The sequence below is a fragment of the Anguilla rostrata genome, chromosome 6, assembly GCF_018555375.3.
Source record: "Anguilla rostrata isolate EN2019 chromosome 6, ASM1855537v3, whole genome shotgun sequence".
Classification (NCBI taxonomy): Eukaryota; Metazoa; Chordata; class Actinopteri; order Anguilliformes; family Anguillidae; genus Anguilla; species Anguilla rostrata.
The window spans coordinates 54,999,545-55,011,878 of NC_057938.1; the positions used below are offsets into that span (position 1 = coordinate 54,999,545).

The window sequence follows — 12,334 nt, forward strand, 5'->3', positions numbered from 1 at the left end:
TGGTGGGGGGGGTGCAGGGTGGTGGGGGGGGTGCAGGGCAGTGGGGGGGCAGGGCAGTGGGGGGGGGGAGGCAGGCTAATTTATTTATTTAATCTCCCTCCTGCTCTGGCAGAAGCGGTGGCTGTAAGAGCAGAGCTTTTGTTTCTCTGCAGTCGATCCTCAGCACCGCGGCGCTTTTGTGGTGCTCAGCTGGGTCAACAGCGGCTAACTGCACTAATCCTTATCCAGTTCCACTACTGCAGTGACAACTCGCCCCACCCCAGCTCCTCTACCTGTCCCCAGGAGACAACCCCGCCCCCACAGCTCTCTACCTGTCCCCCAGAGAGACAACCCCCCCCCCACAGCTCCTCTACCTGTCCCCCAGAGAGACAACCCCGCCCCCCCCCACAGCTCCTCTACCTGTCCCCAGAGACACAAACCCCCCCCCACAGCTCCTCTACTGTCCCCAGAGAGACAACCCCCACCCCCACCCCCACTGCCCAACCCCCCAGAAGAAAACACCCCCCCCCCACACATCATGCCACACAGAATCAGAAAGCCTGACACTAAGGCCCCCACTACCACATAACACCCCCGCACCCGACGCCCACTGCCACACAAAATGGTAAACGGTAAATGGACTGCATGCTCGGCGTCTGATTGGACGAGAGCCGGCGTCTGATTGGACGAGAGCGCGGCGCGGCGCGGAGCACAGCGTTTGCCCCGGTGATTAAAGGAAGACGTGGCTCTCGCTCTCCGAGGGCACGCCCCCTCCGGCCCGCCCGCGACTGTACGCAGCGGTCAGGAGCACTCGCTTGTATTTATGATCCCCACGTCCTCACGCCCTTAGGGGGCAAGATGTTGTGAATTTGGGGTCCTGACCTCATAAGACATAACTGTGAGATAACCTGTCAGCGGCCCACTTTCACAGATTCACAAATCTTCCTAAACAGGAGGACCGGGGTGGGGGGGGGGCAGCAGAATCACACTGGGGGGGTTCACATGAGCCTGATGAACCTGCGGTCTTGCACATGACAATATCGCGAAATCAAGCGAGAACTCAAAAAAATTACAGTGAACGAGAAACCTGACCACCAAGACATCCGGCAGATGTTCGCGCTTTTAAAATAACAACGTGATGACCTAGTCTCCGAAAAATAATCAATTTTAGAGATGCCAGAACAAAAAATAAAAAATGTTGTTGTTGTGAGGAGAAAAAGGAAATGTCTGTCTGACAGGGCGCTGGCACAAGACTCCGCACTTCCTGTCCGTCTGCCCAAGCCGCTGCCCGGTACTTGTTTTTCGGGATTAAACTGAACCACGGGGGCAAGTCTCGTGACACTGCAGCGCCTCTTGCTACACACCATCCTTCCGGGACGAAGGATTTTCCAACTTTTAAAATATTTGTCTCGTTCCACTCCAGCTCCCAGGCTGCCCCGACAGAAGACTGGAGTGATTCATCGGGGGGAAGCTGGCACCGTCCCACTGCAGATTGTTCTTTTAGGAATCCCCGGCTCCCTCTCGTTAGCCCAACGTCGCTAACGCCACAGACAAACACGTCGAGAGCGCGACTGACCCACGCCAGCGTCAGTCTGGGGCGCTCTTGGCCTGGATTCAGTCATTGTTCATAACGAACTTTGGCTTAAATGTACGTTCCAGTGTCCGTTTTTCCCCTCACAAACACATTAATGAAGGCGATCTCTGACCTTGCCAAACGTGTTTTAAAAAGACAAAAGAGTGTTAAAGCCAAGCCTGTGTTTATGCGTAAGAATTATTTTCTAAATGTAAAAATATGGTTTACGACATAAAGTGACAACACTGAAACTGATTAACACCGCTCATAAATATAATTACATATCTATACAAATTATAAATGACATCATACGTCAGCGCCCTGACGCCGGGCTGCTCAAAAACACACACATACATACAGACACACAGACACACACGCGCGCGCGCACACACACACACACACACGCACGCGCACACACACACGTCTGCATCCTAGGACACTTTGGGGGGGAAAAAATATGTTTTTTTACAGTATTTATGGATCCTGAGGTTCATTTAGAACGCAACCGTGGCAACAGATGTGCGTCAGCATGCATGTACAGCGACGCCCGCCGGGGGGGGTTGGGGGCCGCTCGTCACCGTCACACAGACACAGCGTGGGGGGGGGGGGGGGGAGTTAACCAAAGCGCGTTCTTACTCATCTTAATATCCACCACTGGAAAACGCCCACCTTGCCCCCCCCCCGCGCTGAGTCGACGCCCGCGGGGGAGGGGGGGGGGGGAACGTCACGCAGCACGAGCCGGCGGAAGCGCTGGGATACCGCGGGACGCCACGGCAACCGCGAAGGCGGCCATCGCTGCGGAACTGGCAACGCCGCGCCGCGAAGCGACGAGCCGCCAGGAGCCAGCGACGCGCCAACCGCCAAAACGCAGCCGCTAACTACCGCCGCTAACATATGCTAGCGCTTCACTAGCAACACAAGGCCTGAGAACGGCTCAGCCCACTCAAGCACTCAGCGCAACTCAGCGCTCTGCACAGAGGCCCATCTTCATACATTTATGATATTTATCCTTCTTTATTAATCCGAGGGAGCCCCGTGGAGGCAGAAATCTCTTTTTAAACAGGAGATCTGGCCCAGAGTCAGCAGCACAATCACACCAGCTTAAAATTCAATACAGCACAGCACAACACAACACAAAAACAATAACCGTATAAATGAGAGAAATGATTTTACAGGCCACCAGCACCCAATCTGCCAAAGCAAGAACGCGTCTCCGTTTTATTTACAGTTCATATTAAACTCCGTAAAACTCACACAACCAAAGACGGGAGTGTTCCCGGAGCAAGTCCCAACGCCACGGAGCACGCTCGGCGCGATAACGAAGGAATTCTGGGTAATTAAAGGCTCGGTTTGCACTCCCCACACAGTTCGGAGAGAGATATGCTAAAAACGCTGACCACCACGGCCGCCGCAGAGGTCAGAGGTCAGAGGTCGCCGGCGCGGAGCTCGAAACGCGTCGGACGCTCGCTAACCGCTAACACCGGCTCGGCTGCAGCTGTGATTCGCTGGCGCCAGCCGGTCGGGCGGTCGTGTCACAGCCAAACCGGTCGCCCGCGCGCGGAAACACACACCGCGATTCCACAGGATCCGCCCTAAAGCCGCGATTCCCGCCGCGGCCGTGCGCGCCGTATCACACACGCTCTCCACGCTCGCGCGGACACCAGACTCGAACCCGCGAATCAGATCCAGCGGAATGAAGCGAAGGGCGGGAGGGGATCTACATCTTATTTCAGTCAGACTCTCACACACTTACACACAGACCTGACAGCACAGAATCCACCCCTGTACATGTTGCTGTGTGAGAGTGTGTGTGTGTCTGTGTGCGTGTGTGTGTGTGTGTGTGTGTGTGTGCATGTTTCTGCATGCACGTGCGTGTGTGTGTGCGTCTGTGTATATCTGTGGGTGGTGCATACTGTATGTGTGTGTGTCGATGTGTGTGTATGCGTGTCGGTGTGTGTGTTGTATGAGTGTGTATGTGTATGTGTGTACATGTGAGTGTGTGTGTGTGTATGTATGTATGTGTGTGTGTCATTAGTGTGAATGAGTGTGTGTGTGTGTGTGTGTGTGTGTACATGTGAGTGTGAGTGTGTGTGTGTGTGCACATGCAGGTGTTCATCGAGTGTCTGATAAAGGTACCCTTTATAAGTGTCGCGGGGGTTCCAGGGTGTGATCTCATTGGCCCATATTCTGCTCATCAGACGTCAGGCTAATTGCTACCGCACACAACGGGGCCAGAACAAGAACAACCTGTCCTCCCCGAAATAAGAGAGACACCAGCGCTCCACAATAAAAAGGCGTCGGCCCCACAGACAGAAAAATCCAAAAAGCAAACGCTAATATGGGGGGGGGGTGAGAGGACACTACTGTCCCCCCCCCCCAACCAGATTATTTTTCGGGTCAAATGGGGCAGCGTTTCCTTCTGGCTGCACCCCGTCATTGTTAAATCGTATCGACTATTGACACACAAACCTATTAAAGTTGTGTGGCTTATAAAAGGGGCTTAGAGCAGTAGAAAATGCCTTCACTGCAGCCAGACAGAGAGACAGGAAGACAGAGAGACAGACAGACAGAGACAGAGAGACAGAGACAGACAGACAGCCAGACAGACAGTCAGACTGACAGAGAGCCAGACAGACAGTCAGACTGACAGAGAGACAGAGAGGCAGAGACAGACAGACAGTCAGACTGACAGAGACAGACAGACAGTCAGACTGACAGAGACGGACAGACAGACAGACAGACAGACAGACAGGCAGACTGACAGACAGGCAGACTGACAGACAGGCAGACTGACAGAGACAGAGAGACAGAGACGGACAGACAGTCAGACTGACAGAGACAGACAGACAGTCAGACTGACAGAGACGGACAGACAGACAGACAGACAGACAGACAGGCAGACTGACAGACAGGCAGACTGACAGAGACAGAGAGACAGAGACGGACAGACAGACAGACAGCCAGACTAACAGAGACAGACAGACAGTCAGGCAGGCAGACAGGCAGACTGCATCAGGCGTTTTTTTTAATGCTATTTTTAAGCATATTGAACTTCCGCCACGCAGGGTAGCTTGGGCACAAAACCATTTCACATATCGAGCTGTGTGCTCATCCAGCGCCTCTCTTCTCCCTCCAGCCTGAGCATCCTGCATCAAGGCTACAGGAAAACCGCCTCTCCACGAGAGAGGAAGAAGAAGTGCCTGTGTACACCTGTGCTCAGGTGTGTACACACCAACACAGTGTCCACTGAAGACCAAGCTTCCCAGTGAAGGGAACCAATCAAACACTTTCATCGCTTCACTAGTGGCGATGTCACCCACCCAAGTGCGGGAAAGCAGGCAACCCGAGGGAAGATCGCCCCCTGCTGGCCCACCAACACCACGTCCAGCAGCAACTTAAGTTCTCCCAGGCGGTCTCCCATCCAAGCACTAACCAAGCCCAGCCATTGGGCGGGAGCGGGGCGAGGGGGGCGGGGCTACAGAGGAGGGCCACTCACGCTTCTCGGGGTGCTCCAGTTTCCGCCGGCCCCTCTTCTTGCGCGGGGTGGGCGGAGCCGGCTCCCCGTCGGCCCCCTCCTCCTCCTGGTCCGGGTCGTCGGGCGGGGCGGAGAGGAGCCCGTTCTCCAGGAGCCTGGCGGGGGGGCGGGGGGCCCGCTCCCGGGAGACGCCGTTCTCCGGAAGGTTCCGGTCCTGCCTGGAGGAGGAGGAGGAGCTGGAGCCCCCGCCGTGGCCCCCCAGCTCGCCGTTGGGCACCTGCTCCGAGGACTGGCCGTCCGGGCCGGCTGGGCCCTCCTTCGAGGCCTCGCAGCTCGCCACCTGGTGGACGACAGAGGGAACAGCGGCGGAAAAGAACCCGTCAGCGTCGTCCAGCGCGTTTTGGCGGTAAGCGAGCAGAAGCGCATGAGGAAGGCGCCTCTGACTCAGCAAAACACACAGAGAGAAGTGTTACATAGAGCTGCACTGAGCGAGTGTGTGAATCTCACTTTGGGTGTGTGGGTGTGAGTGTGTGTGTGTGACTGTGTGAGTGTGTGTGTGAGTGCATGTGTGTGTGTGTGTGTGTGAGTGTGTGTGTGTGTGTGTGTGTGTGAGTGTGTGTGTGTGAGTGCAGTGTGTGTGTGTGTGAGTGCATGTGTGTGAGTGCGTGTGTGTGTGTGTGTGTGAGTGTGTGTGTGAGTGTGTGATGTGAGTGTGTGTGTGTGTGAGTGTGTGTGTGTGGTGTGTGTGTGTGTGTGTGAGTGCGTGTGTGTGTGTGTGTGTGTGAGTGCATGTGTGTGTGAGTGTGATGTGTGTGTGGTGACTGTGAGTGATGTGTGTGTGTGTGTGGTGGATGTGAGTGTGTGTGTGTGGTGTGTGTGTGGTGTGTGTGTGGTGTGTGGTGGTGTGTGTGTGGTGTGTGTGTGGAGTGCGTTGTGTGTGTGTGTGTGTGTGTGTGTGAGTGTGTGTGTGTATGAGAGAGAGAGAGTGAGAGGGAGGATTTGTGTTTGGGAGAGAGAGAGTGAGTTTGAGTGCACTTGGTTCTGTCTAACAATAACCCAAACATCACCTCTTTAAAACAAAGATAGCCCAGAAGGCGTACATGAAGGCACCTCAAAACTTTCTGCCGGGAAGACCAGGAATTACTTGACGTTACAATATAATTCATACTGCATTCAGGGATCAAAATAACAATTTCAAAGAACTGCGGTCGAAGGGAAAGAGAGAGCCGAGGGCATCGATCGCTGACAATTTATATTTATACGAGAATATCCATAATTATTTATGAGTCTTTAATCCATTTCAGTGCTTTGCTTTTAACCAATCAATGAGCCCCCATGCCAAGTCGCTGACAGCACTGTTTAAAGAAAGCAGCAGCCAGCCGGACGAGCAGAAGAGGCTTTCGAATGACACTTTGGTGAGACAGGCGCAGAGTCTTTTCTTAGAAACAAGTAAACAAATTTCCCCAACTGCCACTCGTTTGTCAGGAGTCGCGAACGGCTAAATAAACCCATGAAGCTCGATGAGTAAATAAAACTCACGACTTAGAAAAGGCCCATTTGAGTTAAAGTGGGCTAAAAAAAAACTGAAAAATAATTTCCTGTCCTCGTAAAAAAGGCAGTGGTGCAGAAATCCTGGTAGACGGGGAAGAGAATTTTTCATTTCTCTCGCAAAAAAAAAAAAAAAAACCCATTTCACAGTTTTTCGTTTGGAAATGACAGAGCTGTGCTCCACAGCTGCAGGATCAAATGACATCATTAAATCGTGAAACTGCGCTTTTGGCCTCGGGCCCTGTCACCATGGTACCCAAGGGCCGACACCTGCTGGGTTCCCACCGTCCCTGTACCTGGGAGTCAGGTGTGACAACGATCAGAAGCGTTAATTGTTCAGTCTGATTGTTGCTGCGGTGATGGAACAGGAATTCCTTCAGCCCAAAAATTCTAACAATGAGCAGAAGCCACTGTCCCTCTGGGAAAAAATATTCTTTCACATTAAATAACGCTAATACATCTGTTATTACACTCTAATTACAGTTGTCGGTACACTGTAACTACTGTTTATGAACATGTTATTACACCGTAATTACAACTGTAAAACCCCGTCTGTGTCATTTTCTGCAGAAGCCACACCACTAATACCCCACACTCAGTACAGAGCTGTCAGTGCAGATATCTATTTCAACAATCAAACCTCCATAACTCAAATGGTAAAATACACTACATTAAGGCTGCAGCAGGCGCTCTCAAACAGAGCTACTTATCCAGCTAACAGTGTAGAAATTCAATCTGTTTAATAATCGACTGGATATTTCACTGAAGCAACGCAGGTTAAGTGCCTTTGCTTGAGGGCACAGCAGCAGTGGCCTGGCCGGGATTGGAACCTGCAACCCCGGTTCCCTGACCACTGTACTATACCACCACCCTGAGACACCGCTGAAGGTTATGTAACAGCGCAACACTGTAGTTGTACTGCACCTAACTGTAGCTGCGGCATACTCACAGGATACGTGGTATTAGGGCTGCTTATTAGCAGAAGAGGGGATCCAAAATGGCAACTGGGTACCGTGTGGCACCCCAGTTGCTATACGGAAGGGTATTAGTCCAGCCCTTTGGTGCTGGTCTGGAGCCTAAATGGACCAGGGTATCCGGAATCTAATAGGACCAGGGTATCAGGAATCTAATAGGACCAGGGTATCTGGAATCTAATAGGACCAGGGTATCTGGAATCTAATTGGACCAGGGAATCTGGAATCTAATAGGACCAGGGTATCTGGAATCTAATTGGACCAGGGAATCTGGAATCTAATAGGACCAGGGTATCTGGAATCTAATTGGACCAGGGAATCTGGAATCTAATTGGACCAGGGTATCTGGAATCTAATAGGACCAGGGTATCTGGAATCTAATTGGACCAGGGAATCTGGAATCTAATAGGACCAGGGTATCTGGAATCTAATAGGACCAGGGTATCTGGAATCTAATTGGACCAGGGAATCTGGAATCTAATTGGACCAGGGTATCTGGAATCTAATAGGACCAGGGTATCTGGAATCTAATTGGACCAGGGAATCTGGAATCTAATTGGACCAGGGAATCTGGAATCTAATTGGACCAGGGTAAGAGGCCAGAAGGCTTGATTCATGCCCAGCGTTAAACAGCAGGAGGGGTGAGTTTCCTTTAGTACCAGGGGGCAGTAAAGTTTAATTGGGGGGGGGGGGGGGGTCAGACAAGTTCTTTGACGACACCCCCCCAGGAAAATCTATAATGCAAGTCATAGTGTCAGAGTGTCAGCCCCTCGTAACCCAGGGCGACCAGAGACCAGCACCCGCTGACTTCTATCCGCTAGAACCACACTGTGAAAAAAAACAGTCACATGCACGCACACACACACTCACACACCCAACGCGTGCGCACACACACTCGCACACACGCTCACACACCCACGCACCCAGGCACACACACACACACACACACACGCACAAGACATCGCGAAACAGCCTAGATATTTTTTTTTTTTTTTCAAATTCACTCCATTTAGTTTCAGTTTAAAAATAACCCTAAAATACAGTCCCTGGTTATATGCTTTGTACTTTCCTCTAATGAAAGAAAAACTCATTTAGGAAGCGCATCTCATTAAATTACGGACGGGGGCAGTAATCCGAAGCTATTAAACGGGGCGCACTGCACCCCACTTTCGCCTGGAAACCACGGCAACCGCGAGGAATGCAGCGACCGACAGATCTGCTAATTAGAGCTTAAAGGGACCTGCGCTCAAATTAAATACATGCACATGTTGCAGCAGTATCACTTAATTAAGACCAGACCAGCGGCTCCCAGATACACTCTCACCCTGCAGTCCGCCACGCAGGGCTGCTCCTTCCTTCCAGAAGCAAACAAAAAAAAAATTATTTTATCAACTGTACACATAAACACACACACACACACACACACACTCTCGCACAAACACGGACACACACTGTACGTAGTAAACAGAATCATACAGCCAAACTTATACATAAATGTATAGACACGTACGAACACAAAAATATGCAAGCACACACACACACAACAGCCATCGCCACAAGTCCACAAAACGAACCCATAGGCTAAAAGAAAACTCAAGCATTTACTCACAATCACTGAAAGCACCAAGTAAGACCTCAACAAAAAAACACTCAGACGGAAATGACTGGGATCCAATGACAGGTTGCGGACTACTCTAGAGTTATGAACACCTGTGTCTCTAACAAAATGCACTGGAGAGCGCCATATCAGTGTCAGGCAGACACGGGTCACAGGCTCGTACTGAACCTGTCACTCAGAGCAACTCCTCTCAAGGGACCGTTGACAAAGGTGTGACTTCTGAGTCACTGCTTTCAAGGGACCGTTGATAAAGTGCAATTTAGTACAATTAAAACCGACACACTATCATCGTTTCACTGCTTCTGAGCCATTTCACCCCAGGGACCGTTGATAAAGTGCAAGGTGTGGCTTCTGAGCCACTTCTCTCATGGCATCATTATTAAAGTGCAAGGTGTGCACTGAGTACACTCAGTAAACTTAGAACATACACACTATCACCCTTTCACTGCTTCTGAGCCATTTCTCTCAAGGGACCGTTGTTAAAGTGCAAGGTGTGCACTTGGTGTGAGCTCTCAAATGGCAGTGCTGATGCGTGGGGTTGAAAAATAACCTGCTAATTGCAGACGGCCCCTGTCTGTCTCCTGGTTCTAAAACACAGCATTAAAAGCGAAGTCGTAGTCCACTGAAACACCGCGAAACACTCAGAACAGTGAGACTGTGGTACGAGCCAATCTGCAGGGTGATGACAGCAGCAGTAAATATTCCGTTAAACGTGTGTCAGCGTCTTCGGTTCGAATGGAGCCGACCGTGTCACAAGAAACGGTCACGTAAAAATGGCAGCCAGCGAAGCTCTGGGGCTGCACTCAGAGAAACTTTCTGTTCACTCGCTTATTTCTCACGGCGCCGTGCAGGACACCGCCATGGGCTATGCATCGCAAACTCACTCACTCGTTCACTCGCTCGCCCGACCGCCCACCCACCCACCCACCCACCCACCCACCCACTCACTCACTCACTCACTCACTCACTCACTCACTCACTCACTCACTCACTCACTCACTCACTCACTCACTCACTCACTCACTCACTCACCCGCCCCACCCACTCACTCACCCGCCCACCTACCCACCCACTCACCCACTCACTCACTCACTCACCCACCCACTCACTCACTCACCCGCCCACCTACCCACCCACCCACCCATTCACTCACCGCCCACTACCCACCCACTCAAAACAAAGGTCTGCACATGTGTGGTGAATCCCATATTGGTTTTTCTCAGAAACATTACTAAGAACAAAAGTAAGACTAATTTAAGAAAAGTTTTTGTGAATGAGGCCCAAGCAAAGCACATTAAACGAGTTAATGCGCTCTTCCACCCTGCCAGGAAGTTCCGGAGGCCAACCCGAAACAAAAACACAGGCCTCATCTTCCCAACGGGTCTTTCAGGACATAAAGAAAAGAGGAGGGGTGTGTTTTTAGATGAAAAGCCCAGGGGAAGGGACTTGGGAATGCTGAGAAATAGATTAAAAAATAAGGTCATAAATACATATTTTAACGGAGACCTGACAAGTAAACTGTACAACTGAGCTGCTGGGTGGCGCATCCTGTTAACCTCATTCATCTTGGCGTCATGGGAAACACAAATATACATATTGATGAAAGCGCGTGACTCAGTTCACATACATGTTTAGCATTTCTTTCTGTAATTATGATTATGAATTACCATTGTTTGATTGCCTATGGTAGCTGACTCCCTTCCTGGGTGACATATCTTGTGTATTATGTCTTATCCATTCAACCCGCTAACGAAACGTACGATGGTTGGGCTACTGGGTGGCTCTCCTGTAAAGGTATTGTTCCAGTGTGTGGATGGGCCCCACGGTCTGGTATCTGTTAAGGTTCTGTTCCAGTGTGTGGATGAGCCCCACGGTCTGGTATCTGCTAAGGCTCTGTTCCAGTGTGTGGATGGGCCCCATGGTCTGGTATCTGTTAAGGCTCTGTTCCAGTGTGTGGATGGGCCCCATGGTCTGGTATCTGCTAAGGCTCTGTTCCAGTGTGTGGATGGGCCCCATGGTCTGGTATCTGTTAAGGCTCTATTCCAGTGTTTGGAATGGGCCCCATGGTCTGGTATCTGCTAAGGCTCTGTTCCAGTGTGTGGATGGGCCCCATGGTCTGGTATCTGTTAAGGCTCTATTCCAGTGTTTGGAATGGCCCCATGGTCTGGTGTCTGTTAAGGCTCTGTTCCAGTGTGTGGATGGGGCCCAACGGTCTGGTAACAAGTGATAAACACTGTTTAAATGTAGACACGACAGATTAGACACCAGAATTTTTTTTTAACTTAATTACCGCCTTTAAAGTAATTTACTTAGTAAGGTAAACCCACTCAATCTCGTCAGCGACAAACACTGGCTCTGTCTTGAAACAATAACAACTTTGTGAAACAAGTGTTTTTTTTTTTTGTTTTTTTTTAAAGCTTTACATAAAGACGTCTGTCTTGAAGGGGTTGCGGTTTTGCATCCCGACTCGGGGAAAATAAAGCCACTTCCTCGCGTAAATGTTTACGGGCTGCGGACGCCAAAGTTCGGCAAACGGGCGCTCCCCATCTCAGCCAGAGACGCTCTGACATTTAGAGATGGCGCCCCCGTGGAAGACTGCCTGCACACAAAGCACAACTTGGCTCGCGAGGGGGGGGAAACACACTGACATTTATGCCGTTGCGAGTGGACAGGAAGCAGGCCCGTCTACGCGCTCCATCTCGGTGCAGTTAAACTATCTCTCAGCTTCACTCTGGAGGCGAAGGGAAAACCTTCAGAAAAGGTCACTCGTTCTCACACCGTTTGAAAAAAACAGATTACAACAGTAAACGTGTGGTAACGACACGCAGCTGCATTAAAACAGTAGTTCAAAGGCCGATGAACTTAAAAAAAAAAATAAAATAAAAAATTTTAACAGTTAACTTTTATTTTTAAAACAATAATTTTAAAGACGTTTCCTTCCTGCCTGTTCAAAATGGCCCAAAAATAAAAGATCAAAGAGGAGCGGTTATCACCTGTTTACTACCTGTGTGCTGTTAGTTTTTATGCCTGATGAAGACGCAGTAAAACACTAATTTTCCGTTTCCTAACGGTGTAAAATAACTCCTCAGAGCAGAAGTGACAGAATGAATGAACAGAGCAATCACAGCGCTTTTAGTAGTGTGGCCGGCTGCTTGTCCCGCACGTAA

The 12,334-nt window shown here is 50.6% G+C and overlaps 1 protein-coding gene across 11 annotated transcripts in view; it reads right to left on the reverse strand.

Moving 5' to 3' along the window:
• dnmt3ab (DNA (cytosine-5-)-methyltransferase 3 alpha b) overlaps positions 1–12,334 on the reverse strand; it is a 147,807-nt gene that overhangs the window by 77,390 nt on the left and 58,083 nt on the right. For all 11 annotated transcript variants that reach the window (XM_064340696.1, XM_064340698.1, XM_064340694.1 and 8 more), the window contains one exon: positions 5,049–5,367. In XM_064340696.1, the coding sequence (XP_064196766.1) occupies positions 5,049–5,367 (319 nt within the window). The remainder of the gene's footprint in view (positions 1–5,048; positions 5,368–12,334) is intronic.